Raw genomic sequence first — 18,447 nt, forward strand, 5'->3', positions numbered from 1 at the left:
CAGATTAATGTTTTTAGATGTATCATATAAGTAGATTTTTACTGTAAAATGTTCAGTGATTTTCCACTTAAAACAGATGTGAAATATTGATGGTAAACTAATATAATAACCCACTATTGTTGTATTGTAATTTTCTTTTCAATTATTTGAAAATTTTCATTAACTTTCTTCAACGATGTTTATTTGCTGGAATACAATATATTATTAGTTTTTGTCTAAATTTCGGTAGTACCAATAAATTTATGTATTTTTTCTACGTACAGCCTTAAAACAGTAAAATAATAATTAGGTTTGTGAGTGAATTCTAACATTTGAAAGTACCATTTATCACAGAAAATATGAGTTTTAATATAAACAAATATGCGTAAAAACTAACATAAAACCGTTCAGTGGTTTTAAATATTATGTAATACAATACAGAGTTTATATTTCTAATACATTAAATATGTCTAAAATACACAAAAACCAATGGGAAAACTTGTCGTTTATATTATACTTGTCATGACTATATTATTTTTGTACCAAAATTTGTGGATAGTTACTTTCTGTTTTTTATAAACTAAGTTTTAGTCCATTAGTTTATTAGTGTTTTGAATAGTGCTTTACATTTTGTGTTGCAAAAAAAAAAAATAGCAGTCGTGGGACTGCCGATAGAAGTGAAAACGGAACTATTAAGTTGAGAGTAATTAAAACTATATGCAAAAATTATATGAAATTTTTTATGTTTTATTTATTAGTTACATATGATGGGTTAAACAAATCATGAACAAAATATAAATACAAAGTGGTTGAAAAAAAAATTATATGAAATTTTTTATGTTTTATTTATTAGTTACATATGATGGGTTAAACAAATCATGAACAAAATATAAATACAAAGTGGTTTAAAAAATAATTAATATACAATTATCTTAATTATACATAGTATTTATATTTACACGAATTTCAATGAATTCAAGTTTGAACATTATTTTCATTATTTACATCATTGTCATCATTAATTTCGACAATAATTAGATTATCTGTTCGTTCAATCATTTCATTGTATTCTAAAAAAGATACAATAGGTTTATGGTAACTGAAATAAGAAATAAAAATGTTTGATTGAAATTTATCTAAATATCGTATAAAACAGCATCGATAGTCGTTTTATACTTTGTTGTACTGACTTTTCGATCATTAGACATAGTCAAACCTAATGTTTCATTCAAAAATTCAATTAATGATAAATTTTTGTCATCTGCGAAGTTAATATTAAAGTCTCCGCTTAATATCAACGTTTAAAAATATATGCGTTGTTTTCATTATTCATTTATCTGTATAAAAATATTAATATGTTTCATACTCACTTTTATACTGAAGTCAATGAATTTAAATTCAATAAATAAACAGTAATCCTTCAATTAAATAATTACAATAATAGTCAAATTAAAAATTCACTTAAATAAACAAAATCCAGTACACACAAGTTGAACTTCCCACGTGGTCAATTTAACTTTACTTATGTATTCTACACTCTAATAATTAATGTACAACGCGTCACATTTACAATTACAGATGTACTGCTACTATAACGTATTGTTGACGTGACTCACAAAATTATACTTATCCAAAAAGCGTCCAACGCGCACATAATACAGTCAGAAATAGTCGATGATGTATTAGTGTATACGTGTACACAGGCTACTGCGCGTGCGCTAGTCTGGCTCTACATAGCTATAGATATACTATTATCATTAGCATATTACATTGCGTAGATTTAGTATTAGGCGTTTAATATATCATAAATAGCACAAAGTGACTAAAATAGAATAAAAAAACTTTCCAAAGATTATTAACGTTTCCATGGAAACCACTTTAGCATGTCGGTGACGCGAACCGAGGATTTTACCCTCTACCAAAACGCTCAACGCGCCTAAAGAAGTTTTCACTTCAATAATAGGAAATTAACTCAAACCAAACTAGATAAAACCTAGTTTCCACCCATATTTTCAAAATTATCATACGAAAGTAGATTTATATTGTTACATTTTTAGTGTATCCTCATTGAAACCAGAAGTAATATCGCTATAGTAATTTAATACCCCAAAAGTATTTTTGAAACTCGCGTATTGTGGGCAACGTCGTCTACATTGCATAGGTTTAAATACCTATTAACTTGTTACTTGAAACAACTGAGAATTTATATATTGGTTTGTACCTTTTCTTGTAGTAATACACCCAAAAAGTCCAAAACATGAATAAACTTTGCTTGAATAAGAAAGTTTATTACAGTTTTAGCATTTGGTCAGAATATACATTAACGCTTTAAGTTCAATGCAATTATTATTATTTCAATATCTATTATTAATATTCTAATTATATTGTTCCATGTTACAATATTTTATATAATAATGTATCCGGAACAAGATATAGATAAAATTTCTAGTACAAGATTAAATACATAGTACAACATATTTTTTGTCGAAAATTCACAAACAATTCTAAATAAGAATGTTCTTAGTTGATTGTTGAAAAGCAGATATTTCACATTGCAGGGTTTATAAGACGGGTACGAAATGTTTCTATTTCTAATAAATATTGATAAATAAATATCGTACCTTTTCGATGACGATAATATTAATGGATGTCGTTTGAGCAAAACAAATTCCAGAATATTGAGGTGACGGAATCTGAGACGGGTACATAAGGACAGTATAAAATATCTCTTTAACTGTGGAGTATGGAGTATAAAACACAGCTTTCAGCAGCAAAATACTGGTAGTGCAGTTTCGTTAGGTTTAATTTCCGGTTGGAGGTGACTCCTTTCACGACATACTTCATGACATGGAATGATGTGCTCTATCGTCCTGCTGTTAGTGCAAAGTACAGACACGAACAATTAGTGACTGCCACTTTAAACCTTTACCGTGTACAAGTGAAGAGTTCGAAATTTCGCTTCCTTTGCGAGTACTGTATAAATTCTGAAACGTCAATAATCTTGTACAAACGCAGTAAATGACTCAGATGTTTTATTTCTTGCATTATATTATGTTAAACAATAAAATAATCAAGTGGTTTGTAGTATTATACACTGGAAAATGTAGTGACATATCCTATTTATAGTAATAGAGGTGATTTTCCTTATTGACTGATATATAACTCGAGGGGCTGGAGAAAATTAATTTCTGTTTGTCTTCTCTCAACATAATTTCTCAGAAACGATACGTTTTTATTGAGATTGTAACGAACTTACATAATTTTACATCATAAATGTGTTAATAGAAAAGCTAAGGACTTTGACTCTAGTCTCCCTTTAGATTTAGGGTTTCTCTTGGGATTCTTACCGAAAGTGTTATATATAATCAATAAGATATCATTAAGTATTGGAGAGAAATTGTAAAATTTTCAGAGGTAATTACAAATTACAGTTTCGCTCTCCGACTTAAGGACCCCTCCTATCTAAAATTAATAAAGAGAAAAAGGAAATATATTTCAGTAACTCTCACTTATATCAGGATTGTTTGGCATGTCATACGTGCGGAGCCGTGGGTAACTGCTAGTTCTTTGATCAAATCAGAGATAGCGATAGTGCAAGTTACAACCTGTATCTAACCGGAGCACTTTTTGTCAGTATCGTCGATCTTATACTTTACCGACTTATCTCAGCCCGTTTTATATATCCTTGCACATTCCAATGGCCCATGAGGATGGGCAAATTAAGTCTGAAAGATATAGTGCAAGTTACAACCTGTATCTAACCGCAGCACCTTTTGTCAGTATCGTCGATCTTATACTTTACCGACTTACCTCAGCCTGTTTTATATATCCTTGCACATTCCAATGGCCCATGAGGATGGACAGATTAAGGTTTGAAAGTTGATTAGTTTCAGCAAAAAATTGTATTTAGTTAATTATTAAAAATAGAAATATATTATCAATAGTGGTTAATTATTGGTAGCTGTAAATTCAATAAAATAAATAAGGTATTTGAATATCTGCTCTCGTAAAGAAGAAGCTATTAGGATGAGAGACTACTACACATAACGCAGTTATGGTGGTAAGGGGTTTATGTGTAGAAGACTCGGTTGCTCCACTGTGCTTTCGGATCGTATCAGTTAACATCGTAGTGCAACTAATTGTACACGTTTTGGGACAAGAGAATACCTCTTCACCTAGATTACACCACTCTTGTAAATTAGGTGTCTTTAACATCGAAACGATGGAAAGAGTTAGTTTTGAGCTTTTTCGTCGCCGACTAGTTTTGGATGCCTTTAGACGAACATGACTCCAGTTATCTAGAATAAATTTTGCGATTTCCGATGACACATGTAAGAGGAAAGTGAACTGGAACTTAACTCAACATTCGCAACGAAGACATTACGCAATCGATTATGTAACAATTGTTGTTCAAAAAAACTGTATCCTTATTATATTTTCAGTTTATCCTAACAATTTAAAAATCTATGAAGATAATACGCATATCAAAATATCATGTGCGTACCCAATTGAAGGCGCACCCCTTCCAAAATTACTAAGTTTAACAAAAGTTATGAGTAATGAATTTACACGACAGATTAAAATTAGATTTATATGTACGTATTTTTAGTCATCAAAAGTTAATGGAACTTTTTGCCTTATTCACTGTGACTGATAACATTGACCAAATTCTGTATAATAGTGTTTATATAGGTAAGTACCATCCTCAGTATCATACTATGATCAGATGTATTATAATCAAGGTTTAACGCACGCACTTCTCAGTACTCGGCACAATCAACGAAGCGTAAACTGCATATCGTAAACGTTATATGAAGCCGTAACGCTTCTCATTGGCTTGAAGATGGTTAATTATTGGTTGAATGAGCTATTTTATTAGCTCATGTGCCTATAAATCTAGTTTCATTGTTCTAGACTTTACTATTCTACACCATCGTTATGTCAGTGCAGGTGTAAAATGTGCACTAGAACTGGTTGTAGTAATACAAGTCAAATATCTCCTTATTATTCTTTCTTAGATTTCGCCTGATTAAAAAATTTTTCGTGTGCAATAAATTAAAGTAAAGTAATGTATTATTTACTAGGCCATGTTATGGCTAGAAAGCCCTCCCTAACACTTGGGAAACAACGGCTTAAATGTGACTTCCGAACCACTACCAATGGCCAGGCAGACGGGCTGCTTGCAAGGACAGGATCGCTCAGTGGTCACCCATCCAAGCAGCAGCCACGCTCGACGTTGACGTTGCTTGATTTGTTATCTGCTCTGTATTCGCTACACTGCGCCATTGGCAATGCAGTGTCATAAGTGCAAGGAAGAAAATTTTGTCTCTGAACCTCGAAACCTCCCATGCGCATCGGTATACTTGGTTAATATACTCTACAGTAGGAGTCACCAGAGAGTGCAGTTGAGGGATGAGCCTATTTGGTGCGTGACCTTGGGTTAGCCAATGAGGACTGAGCGGCGTTGCCAATTTTGTTCCCCGTTGAAACCTTAGCGCTATGTACCGGGCGGTAGTTGTAGTGTCTTGCGGCAACGTCGCGCGGGCCTGTCCATTTTATTGGTCACCGCCAACTGCACTCTTTCGTGCCTTCTACTGTAATGCTCTGAATCTATTTGCTACTATGATAAATTAATATCAGACAATGCGAAGTGTGTAGACAACCTATTTATAGTTTGGAAGTAGGATTTTTGCTACCAATAAACTACTTTTAAACATTTAGCACTAATCTATTTTAGCGTTAAAAGTCTGTCAGTACTAGATCGATGCTGAGAGATTTTTCATTTAGTTTTCATTAGTTTAAAATTTTTCACCATTCACTCCAATTATTGACAGGTCTATTTAATAATGAGTTCCTTTCCAAATGTAAATTTTGTAATGCTCAGCACGTTATAAAGCGATCTTTATTTACTTTTTATCAGCGTGACAAATTGCAATTCTATGAGATTTAATAACTTTTATATCTTAAAGCTAACAGTAAATATTAGTCTTTCAATCTGTTGTAGTCTATTAAAAACGTATTGGTGGTGAGAAAATAACTTGATAAGTAAGTATATGTAAAGTGTGCTATATCTGTAGAACTTGTATATTCCTCTAATTTAAGTATTAGCGAAGTCTATGAGTTGAAGGCCTGAAAAATGCCATTTCTGCCTGTTTGTTACATCAAAAAAAAAAAAAAAAAAAAAAAAAAAAAAAAAAAAAAAAAAAAAAAAAAAAAGAACCTGTTAAAGATTTTTAAAATGTAACCATTGTTGCATAACCACATTACTTTTAACAAGTGCCAAGTAACACTTGGAGCCAACCATAGCCTGAGTACCCGTAGATACCTCGGGTACAATTTCATCTGTACGCATAGCATTTTGCATTAAGCTTGTTGACATACTGACAAAATATTAAACATTTCTACATTGACAATAATCAATAAATGAGTTTTATAATGGTGTACATCCATTGATGGGATTTGGTTGAGCGTCATTGACACCTATCAATCATTAAGCTGGCAGAGTTTCTCTTCTGGATATCTGGTGGATGTTAAAGTCCTTTCTGTGTAATATTGTCGGCCGGTCCGCAGGACATATCAAGAGCTATCGTTATGCAATAAGCAATCGCAATATTGTATCTAACAATATTTTTTTATTAAAAAAAATTAAATTAACAATATTCTTAGGATAATAATATAGTAACTTCTAAGATATTTTTTCAAGTAATGACAATGTTGGTGTTAACTAAAATAAACACTTCGTACTTCAAATTACATTGGTATAAATCCTATGTAGGCATTTGTGTGTATATATATATATATATATATATATATATATATATATATATATATATATATATATAAATGTATAACATGTACACGGGAATTAAACTGTAATACTGAAGAAGCTATCAATAACCCTATTGCAAACCCATACTCACAGAAACAGTTTATACAATTTATTTAATACCAAAATATTATAATGTCATTGGATTTGTTATGATTTATTTTTTTCTAAAAAGTAATCATAAATGATATGATTATATCATGTCCAAACGTTTATTAAGCACAGTTAAGTTCAGATATCTAGCAGTGCTATTCATACCTGAAGTGGATTCACTTAATGACTTACTCAAGTCGTTAACTATTCCAATAAAGGCTGAAAGGAAACTGTTCTAGACAGTACCTCTCTCGCACGCAGTTTATAGGGTTCCTTGGAGAACTGCATAATAAACTACCCCTTCAAGTAAAAGTCACTTTTCTCATCATCATTCCGCAATTTTATCAAGTATGACGTCATAAAGACTTCATTTTATTACGACCTCACAACAAACATAAAGTGAATATTCATTGTGTAAAAGAAGATTAAAACTTAAAACATGTGAAATTAGTTTAAATTTTATTCCTTATTCATTGTACACTAAAAGGCAAAAAAGGAACGAGGATTTACTTGATTTGATGCGGTATATGTATACAGGGGTGCTGAAAGGTCTTGAAACGGTCTAATATATTTTGTACTCGTAAAGATATATTGTAAACATAAACCTTTTTCAGTGATATAAAGCGTAAAGTTGAACTTTTTCTTGCTATCCGTAGCTCTTCACCACCTCAGGGGGATGGCCCGTAAAAAGTTGGTAGAAAATCTTAAATTTAAGCATAGGTCGATGTGCATACCATTTAAAGGTCTAAATTCGTAGAACATCATGCCGCAAATCAGACCTCAAAAGGTTAATCCTAAACAAAATGGCGGCGCTCGAAAGTTTCATTATTGATCTTGCGTGCAAATTCGAAAATGGCTTAATTGTATTGTAAACATATTAGATGGCAGTTAAAATATTGCAACCATATGTTTTATTGTATCCAAAAAATTGATTTTCCATCACTGATTGTGTTTCATTGATTACAGTATCGCCTTGGTACAGTCTCATTGATAAGGTTTTCGTAGAACATTTAGCCTCATTGACTAGATATTGAACATCGCCCAAGCCTTACTGAAATGTCATTTGTAGTTGGTTAATCCTCATTGATTACTCATTATTTGTAAGCTTAGAATTTATCCATTAGTGCAGATTAATTGATTATATAGCGGTCACTGGTAAAGTCTCATTGATTAAAAATTATCAATTGATTAGACATACGCCATTGGTTTGGTAATCTAATGAGTAAATTTTCGTCATTGGTAGCTTAATTGATTAGACATTAGTTATTGGTCAGCTTTCCTTTTCAGACATTCGTCATAGATTAAGCCTCACAGATTAAAGAAGCTCGAAAATGGCTAAGTTTAATTACTTACACATTACATAGTGCACAATCCTCATTGATTCCTTGGAAATTTAAAAACCACTGAAACAATTTTACACTTGATAATGCTTGGAGAAAGAAATTCAACTACTAGCAGTGGTACTAGCGTAAGCATTCCTAGTTATTCCTGATTACTATTACAAAGTCCCATTTCAAACAACTTATTTCATTATATCAGTGATCTGTATTTCTTATATAATAAATAATGCTTGTAATAGGCGTAGATATCTCTGCTTCTGCATCAAACCTCCCAGCATTTAAAAGTCAGAAGCTTTTACTCAGGTAGAAAACCCCCACGACATAATCTCTATGCGTGGCGAATTATTTAAAAGATCTAGATGGTGATGAGGAAGATAAATTCACTGCAAGTTATCAGTTTGTTGACCTACCTAAATTGTGATGAGAAGGGCATCACAATTTTCCTGTTTAATATAAAATGATGACATATTAAGCAAAGGGTGCTTTTCAACTCTGGTAGGCATTCACACAATTTAACAACTCTACACTAGTGCATAAATCATTATGACTTATGCCCAGGAAGGTTCACTTCTGGCTGGTTAGTACCTTCCAGTTGAACCCACACTGGGCACAGCTAAAAGTGATGTGTCATTTAAATTTGAGTAACCTTATGGATGTCCAGGAGCGGCACATCACTAACCGCAAATATCGAGATTAGAGGGCGCAAGGGTAGTTCGATATGTCTAGTCTACTGCGGGATATGACTGTTGGAGTTGGTGAGAATCTCTAAGAGTCTTAGGTTTTTGTTAGCCTTGATATAAGGTCGTGCCAGCCCCTGTCTGCTTTGACTGGAGAGGCTGGTCAGCAGGTTTCCTCTTCTTCCGAAAGGACATGATTGAGATTAATATCTTATATTCTTCTTCATGGATCTTAACAGGATGCGGCCCACGACCTTACTCCTCCAGAATATCCTGTCTCTCTGGAAGCAGAGCAAAGGTCCTTTTAGGACTAGGTATAACTTCTAAGCTTCCTAAGACAAAAAATATGACTTAAATTTCCAAAATGACAGATCTCCACCACTGTGCTGCCCTAGTTCAATGTGAAAGTCCACCGCGCCATGCCTGTACTATTGTTCACCTGCCAATCGGAAAAACCGTGAGTTTTCCGTGTTAAATTTACCCAAATACGGTAATACGAGTAAAATCTGATTATTTAAGTAATTAGTTGCAGACGGCAACATCGTTTCCATTACTTGTTTATTGCCATCCACCCACAGAACATTGACATTCTTTATGGCTCACCAAGCGAACTTATACAACCAAATATTAATCAGAAAAGGGTGCAACAAACGGCAGTTCGTTCTGAATTAATTGAATAACCTGTTATGGGAGTAAAATGCTAAACAGTTGCCTGGGGTGTTGCTCGTTTCCGTGTTTTGACTGTATAATACCGAGACTGCCGTAAAGCAGTTGTGGTCTGCAGTTGTTTGTTACTGATTTTAAATTCTAAACAGTAAACGACGGCAATAAAACAATTGTAGGATTTCATACAACTATGTTGATATCAACACTGTAACTCGTACTCTTTACGAGTATATAAATTGAATCTTGTTCTTTCTGTTATGTAAGTGGCTGAGCGTAAGCAAAGCCTGTCAATGGGCTAGAAAAAATTAATTTGTCTCTGTCTATACGTCCGCACAATATCTCGAGAACAAATTGATCTAAAGACTTTCATGAAGCTTAATTAGCATTTAATCAACATTGAGATCGACGATGGCGCATGTCATTACATGGAATTTGGCTGAGCGTCCGCGAGAAGTTTTATATTTGCCTAAGTAGCTTATAGATGGCAACGTGAAAGCTGCAGAACAAATAACCAACAACAGAGTAAAATTAAACAACCTGACGCATATGAAATTGTAATATGTAACATATACAGAGTGTTCGGTAAAATTCCAATACTGTGGGAATAAAACACATAACAATGAGCAAAAAATGCTAAAACAATTAGGTTTCCGTCTATCTGTTGTGTGTGTGTGTTTTTTTTTTTCAAAAAAGTATGTTTTAAGTTATTATTAAGTTAAGATAAATTTATAAAACTTGAGAATTGTATTGAACTTTGATAGACGTTTTTTAAAATAAAATATTAACCAAAACGTTTTACCCGTTTCGGAATGGCGGAAGTTATTCAGTTATGAGTTATTCTGATGGAATAATTCAAACGTCCGCCATTTTGAAACAGGTAGAACGATTTTGTTAATATTTTATTTTCCAAAAGGTCTACCAAAGGTCAATACAATACTGTAGTATCATAACTTATCTTAATTGGGTCAGAAGATATAATTTGTTTTAATGAAAAACACATACAGACAGATAGACAGAAAACTAAACGTTTTAGGACATAACTTCATATGAACCTTTTCGCTCATTTTTATGTGTAGGAAAAAATCCGAAAGTATTGTAACACTATTACTGTAAACCCTATATAGTATAATGAAATATAGTTTGAGATTTGTAATTTTGCATGCAACATAAGCGAAGCCTCTTGAGCAACACATGGTGTGGCGTACTCCTATTTTGAAATATTGTAGTTTTATCCAAACCACTGTTGAAGTTTTGGGTCTTTTTCGTTTAAGGGCCAGCACCTTACAAACATACTATACCTGACTGACAGTGTATTTAATCGTTTTTTTTTTGTATTATTAGTTCGTAGGGCAGTAGTCCAGGTACTACTTCTAGTATAAACTCGTCTTATCTTATCAGTGGTAAACGCGCGCCTCTTATCTTTTGCCTGTAATGAAACCTGCCTTAGTTCTGTCTGAGTTTTGTGTGTGTCAATAAAGCGTGGTGAGTTGATCTGGGCTTGGACTTTGCAAGCTAGGGTCTTTTGTGCTGGCCCTTAAACGAAAAAGACCCGAAATTTTTTAACAAAATGTCTTATTTATTTATTCATACCAACGGTAAAGCCTTTTTATATATTCAATGCACAATATCACTTAATAACTAGGAACATATTTGTCTTGTATTTACAGTGAAGGACCTTTCACTGATGTACAAACTACTGTATATCGTAGGTTTACACCCGTGAAGTTGGCAACGCCAGTGAACCACGGCCGTATGGCACATCGCACTCACGCACTGGAATGCAATGAATGTTAGTATTACAAATGGCGCCGGATATTGGCTCTAAGTGCCAATATTCGACGACTCAGGGGTCCAATTTAAGCCGGTTCGATGTATTGTGTGGTGGAATGAGATAGAGAACCTTGTGCAGAGCTACCAACTTAGAAACAATACAGTGGGGTTTCTAATGTACTTTCACTTCATGATGGTTCTAATAGCAGGTGGTACGTTTCGTGCATTACATTTAGTTACATCACTCCTTTTGTTTTAAATATATTATTCCACTGCGGCAAAGGTTCCAAGGGGTGATTATATTTGTTTCCAAGATTTACACCATTAATACAATTTTCCGAGAATATGTACGACTAATGTGGATAATACGAGTATTACCTGTTTTGACTAGATAAATATATTTAATTGCAAATATGAATAAATTATAAACATTATTAAATAAACATATACTACTATATGAAGTAAATTATTAGTTTGGTTTCTAATGCTAAAATTCTTGTGTAGAAACCAGTAAAAATTAAACCCAAAAGCCATAATAAAATACATAAAATAAAAGTACACATTATACTTTCATCAGATCGGCTACCTACTAAAATTATGAGCACTATAATAATATTAACAAATATTAATAAAATAGTAACAAGAGAACTGCAATAACAGCTGATATAAAAAGAAACTAATATTTGTATTGGTAAACTGGCTAATAAAGGAAACAAGTAATATGAACATTAAAAAGTAAGATAAGGTATGTCTGATTACTACACGACAGTTTTCTAAATCAAATACCACAATTATCAAATATTTATAGACAGTTATTGTACAATAGTTTTAGCCAATGTAAGGACCTGCTAATAACAAAGCGAATTTGGTTAAACATATAAAATGATATTTTTTTTCTCATATCGAATTTTATTAACTTAACACACTTACAACCAACCGTCGAAGAAATAAATAAATTTTAAACCAGTAATAACTAACCACATGCGGATACTTGAGGTGATGACTTTCAGACTCTTTATCTAGTCGTTTAACGATAATATAATTAACGTTCATATTTTAACGTGTGTGGTGTTACGTGTTTTAGGTGCATAAAGTTAGGAAAAACATAATATGAGAAAAAATATAGTCTAATATCCCTTTTAATGATATTCTTATATTCCTTAACCCTTTAGATACTCTCCAATTTCGACCTCCACTACAATTAGCGCTTCTGACGATCAATTAATTTCAAGAATTCTATGTTTCATGTTTATACAATGCACATTGTTTCTCAGCTCTTACACTAGTTGTATACATAATGATAAACTTATTAATTATTGATTGTTGATTGTACAGAACCATCAACAATCAATACTATGGTGATAGTAATACTTAAAATGCTTTACACATGTGTTATTCTATTAGAACCAAATGATTTCTAAATGAAGATAATAACAGTTTCTAAATACAGTCACTGCTGCAATTAAACTAAAACCCGAGAATGCCTCCTTCTATTATTTTTATAGTGATAACAAAATGTAATACACAATACATTTTAAATCATACCCATACAATTTCTTTCAGTTTCTTACTTTAGCTAGACATTGGCAAGAAACGTTATGAACTTTTCCTATATTACGTGATACTACAAGAGTATTATGTCATTCGTGGAGGGGTGCGGCGAGGGGGGAGAACAAGTCCCCGACATCTTCCAATATGAATAGAAATCATCGACCCTCCTAATAGTCAATGAAATGACCACTACCCCTGTTATACTTCTTCAATTAACAACTGCTTCGTTTTAATCATAATCGCATTTAGCTCGTAATATTATAGAATAAACTCTATAAACATGCAGTTTCAAGAATCTCCACTTAATTTCAGAAATTGTAATTAAGTACACTTCAAAGCTTACCCTCAGCCTTTCAAGTTGTGCTCTGACGAAGTCCGCCCTCTTGGTTTGGTCAGATCCCGCCACCGGTATAGAGCCCATGTACTGGAACATCACAATTATCGTATAAGACAAAACACAAAATTGAATGCTTGAGGAACATTTTAGATAGTCATAAATCAAGAAAACTTATTAATAATGAAGACGGGCCTATTGAACATTAAATTATACTTTCATCACAATTCATTAGAAAATTAAAATGAAATAATTAAATTTAAATACTGTATTTTATACTGGCTAACCGTTTTCTCCAAATCCTTTATCATATGTTACTTTTGTACTTATTGTTTAGAAAAATGTAAACATTTATTCATTTGTGAAGTTGTCTGACGATGGAATCGTTGATTCTGAAAAAACACACAAATTAAACTAATTATTGGAATATTTGTTGTAATTCACTGGTGGTGTTAAATTAAAATATTTGCAATGTTCTGTATAAGACACAATTTGAAAGAATACCTTATGCTAAATTGGTATGTTTAAAACAAATTTACAATTAAAATAAAGTTAAATAATGAGTTAATAATGAGCTAAAATAAAGATTATTTGTTTATAAAAATAACCCGTGGGGAAATTTGACTTCAAAACCTTTATACTTGATTGCTAACTTAAAAGCCCATTAACGACATATCAGATCAGAAAAGTTAGAAATTTTATATATCTACCAAATTAAAAGATAAGACAATGAATAAAAAATGTTGCGTACTGCTGAAAAGTAAGAAACACAAATATATCCCTTTAAGAAAACACATGCATTTCAATACTCTTACGAAGATGTGTATCGATGCATTATAAAAGAGGAAACGTTGTCACACGCTTGTTGTGAAAAGCCTTGTGAAAAGTTGTTTTGAGCGTAAATTAGGAACATTCCTTTAATGCAACGTTTCGAGGATTGGAATCTATCCTCTTCGTCAAGTGGGGCAGGTATTTTTTAATACATACAAAAATAACATAACGTGACAACGCCTGGACTGGACTGAAAGCAGCTTTTGGGTATGTTTGAACCCTTTTCTTTCCTTTCTTTATTTCTTTCTGTTCTTTATTTTTGTATGTATTAATATCTCTCCACCTGACGAAGAGGATAGATTCCAACCCTCGAAACGTTTTTGTTATACCTCTTATAACCTACAACGATGGAAAATGTCCGAAATCCTGTTGTCCTTTCAAAACTTCCATCGTCAATAACAAACTTTAAACAAAGAATTCCTTTAAAAACGTTTTATATACCTTTTATAACCTATAACGATGGCAAATGTCCAAAATCCTGTCATCCTTTCGAACATTCAATCGTCATAATAACTAACTTTAAACAAAGAATTCCTTTAATGTAGCATAACTAATTTACGTTAATATCACTTTTAAAGCAAAGCATAACTAATTTACCCTAATAGTCTTTTTTAATAAAACTGTAAATATTTTTGTTGCAAATAATTTATCCTTCGTAAGTAGTAAAAACATAATACTGTAAACTCAATTCATAGAGAATATTAATGCTTTGAAATAAATTTAATTTAGTTAGTTTTACAATGAACATCTAAATGGAGAAAGGGCGAAAATATTCTTTATAGTTGTGGTGGTGGTTTGCTATATTTCTCTGCAAGTTACCTTAAAATGTAAGGCTTTTTACTAATATAGGGGTTATAACTTGACACGTTTTGTGTACAATTCGCGGGCGCGACGCGACAGCTGAGAAAGAGAGAGATCGTGAGCTAGACGCGAGTAATTGTCGAGAGTGGACCAATCTGTTACACTGTCCCGATTTATCGCTATCAGGTCAAATGGGGACATTTCTTCCCTCTTTTTGTGCTCAGGCCTCTTATGCGAGCCCTCCCCTATCCTTCATTGGTCCCAGCTGCATTTGACCCTTTTATCTTGACGATTCTTGATGGAAAATGCCGAGTGGCTTTCTGTCATACTTTGATCAGAATTCACTTGTTCGCGAGTTGAAGGTCAATTAGTTTTAGCTCTGTTTAAAAAAAAACGGATACGTTGGATTACAGTCTCTTTTTTTGGACCTTTAGGAAGTAAACTTTAAAGAATACAAGTTTACAGAGTTTACAAAAACCTTTATTTCAAAAACTTTTTCATAAATTTACAGAGTCAGGTGCTTTGAAGCACGTGTGACTTATTATTACAATATAATGCAATACATTAAACAAAATATACATGCAGTTGGCAACTAAATTTTTTTTTTCTTATTTTATGTTTTCTTCCACCATGGTGCACAAATACTATACTCTTACTATCAGTCTATAACATATACTTAATTTACTACTTATACAATTTGATTTTAACAAGAACCATCTCACAAAAACGAGATAAAAAATTAACAAGCATAAATATATTAAGTTTTAACAAATAAATAAATAATAAAATATTAAATATCAAATATAAATTTTAATTCTTGGCCAGAACACTTGTTTATTTCCTTGAACAACCCAAAAACAGTAAGATCAACAAACAATATGTCTTGGAAGCAACAATAAGTCAAAACGTTGACCATAAATATTAATTTAAGTTTTAACATCGGACACTGAGCAGAAATAATTTACTCTGCTTCAGAAACACTCCTATAGAAACTTCAAAATAGTTTCTGCATGTCAAAAACCATGCAACATGTTAAGATAACCAAATTATATTATATCAAGTGAATCCCTCACAGTTGCGTCGTTCCAGATTTTTATCCATTATTATTCATTAGACAGTGAAAATTACTACAACTAAGACCTTTTTTGAAATCAACTCAAAATTTACTTTGCTAATTTCGCCCAATAAATAAACACTGTGAATCTTTAAAATTAAAAACTGTTTTGTCAATCGTTATTAAACATACATAACAAAAAAAAATTTTTCATAAAAGCAAAGCAACGCTTTTTATACGAGCCAAAAAATATATTTAAGAAAAAATTGTATAAACATTTTACAATGGAATATCGAAAGAGGAGACGAAACGTGACATCAGACTTATCTCACAAACTGATAGACAGACGGACAGGCTGCCTTTTTATGTTACATACCTAAAACATACATACCTCTTCCTTGTATCTAGATAAACCTGTGTGCCAAGTTATGTGTGCAAAAGTCTCTAAGACATTTATATCAAGAGTCACAGAACAATTGCTATAATACCGACAGACAAAATTTCCTTTGACCGTTTAAATTCCAAAATCAATAATGTTCTTCTTGGGCGAAAAACAAATCTGAGTGGTATATTTCAAAGTCTCCTAGATTTTTTTTATCAGGAGTTAGAGTCCAAAATCCAAAATAGAGGTTTTTGTTTGGAAGAAGACAAATCTGTGTATTATGTTTCAAGTCTCCAAGACTTGAAGGTCAGGAGTTATAGCTCAGACAAACAAACTTACAGCTTAAATTTCCTAACATTTTTACTTCAAAATCAATACAGTTCTTGTTCTTATGAAAACAGATCTGAGTACTGCATTTCAAGTCTCTTAAGACAATTTTTATCAGGAATTATCGCACCGACAAACATACGAACAGATAAAATTTCGAGTAACCTTTTGAGTCCAAAATCAATAGAGTTTTTTGTTTGGAAGAAGACAAATCTGTGTATTATGTTTCAAGTCTCCAAGACTTGAAGGTCAGGAGTTATAGCACAGACAAACCTACGGACAGATGAAATTTCCTAACCTTTTGACTTTCAAAATCAATACAGTTGTTGTTCATAAGAAGACAGATCTGAGTACTACATTTAAAGTCTCTAAGATATTTTTATCAGGAATTATCGCACCGACAAAAATATGGACAGATGAAAATTTCGTAACCTTTTGAGTCCAAAATCAATAGAGTGTTTGTTTGGAAGAAGACAAATCTGACTATTTATGTTTCAAGCCTCCAAGATTTTCGGTCAGGAGTTATAGCACAGACAAACTTACGGACATATTAAATTTCATATACTTTTGACACCAAAAATTAATAGACTTCATGTTTGGACGAAGATAAATCTGGGTACTATGTTTTAAGACTGCAAGTATTTTATATCAATAGTACAGTCAGCACAGTCCGACCTTTTGACTACGAAATAAATAGGGTCCTCTCTTGGTTCAAGAGGAAGCTATGTACCAAAGTTAAAGCCTCTAGAACCTCTTTATCAAGTCTTCTCGCATAGACAGACAGACGTGAAGACGAACAAATAACGGACAACGACACTATTTTATGAAGGGCCTTTTCGGGCCCTTAATATAGACATTTTAAAGGGATAAATCATTGAAACCCATACATTTAGTTACAACATGGAGGCACTATTTTCCCAAGTTAATCACCCAGCGAACATTGATTATTTCTTGAGTAGCCAGGGGGGGAGAACGTGTAGAAACAAATAAGTAATGCACTCTGTTATAAGAAATACTTAACAAGAATCGCGAAGGGAGAACAAATAACAAGCAGCAAAACAACGTGAAGTGGTGGGAACAATGAAAGTAACTCTTCACGAACCGCTGATAAAATGGGCGACAGCAATTTGCGGGTCGCAGACACGAGTGACTCTTTTTCATCTGTTGGCAAACTGCGGTCCATATCTCAACTGTGGCAAACTCAGGGAAGGGGCGGCCCTGTGTCATACGTTTTACACCCCATACCACAGTTACCGCTGCAAGACCAATCCACTGTTTTTCTCTGTCCCTAGTTTTGGACATATAATATATCAATGAAGGACTGTTTGCGATTTGGGTGGTAAATTAAATTAGTTTCCACAAAACTTTAAACCTTTATATAGAATATAATCTATGAAGAACTACTTATTTGGCACGAATAAACTACCCAAAAAAACTGCCCTTTCAAAATTGAATATTATTTAATTGTAATTTTATTTTAATAAAATTGTAATTAACTTTACTTGAGTCACCAAATTAGTGATTGTTTTATTATTTCTTACAACTTTATTTTAAAAACTAGTTTACATTATTATAGTGTCACAGTTTTCTTCCGTCTCATTCTTGTTAGAATCCAAAAACAATCTCCTTATTTTCCGCAATCTACTTATTTGCGTCCGACAACAAAACATTAAACAATCTGTTATAAATTTAAATTTTGCGACCTCCCTAAGTATAAACTAGCCCAGTAAATATGTTAATACGCTTATATAACTTTAAATAAATACAGAACTCAATAAAAGCGCCTTCAAAATATCGTAGTGACGGCTTGTACAAT

The 18,447-nt window shown here is 32.6% G+C and overlaps 1 protein-coding gene across 2 annotated transcripts in view; it reads right to left on the reverse strand.

The window, feature by feature from the left end:
* Positions 1 to 18,447, reverse strand: part of LOC124361803 (tensin-1-like) — an 887,387-nt gene that overhangs the window by 628,798 nt on the left and 240,142 nt on the right. For both annotated transcript variants that reach the window (XM_046815784.1, XM_046815783.1), the window contains exon 2: positions 13,246 to 13,326. In XM_046815784.1, the coding sequence (XP_046671740.1) occupies positions 13,246 to 13,326 (81 nt within the window). The remainder of the gene's footprint in view (positions 1 to 13,245; positions 13,327 to 18,447) is intronic.

This window comes from Homalodisca vitripennis, chromosome 5 (genome assembly GCF_021130785.1).
Source record: "Homalodisca vitripennis isolate AUS2020 chromosome 5, UT_GWSS_2.1, whole genome shotgun sequence".
Classification (NCBI taxonomy): Eukaryota; Metazoa; Arthropoda; class Insecta; order Hemiptera; family Cicadellidae; genus Homalodisca; species Homalodisca vitripennis.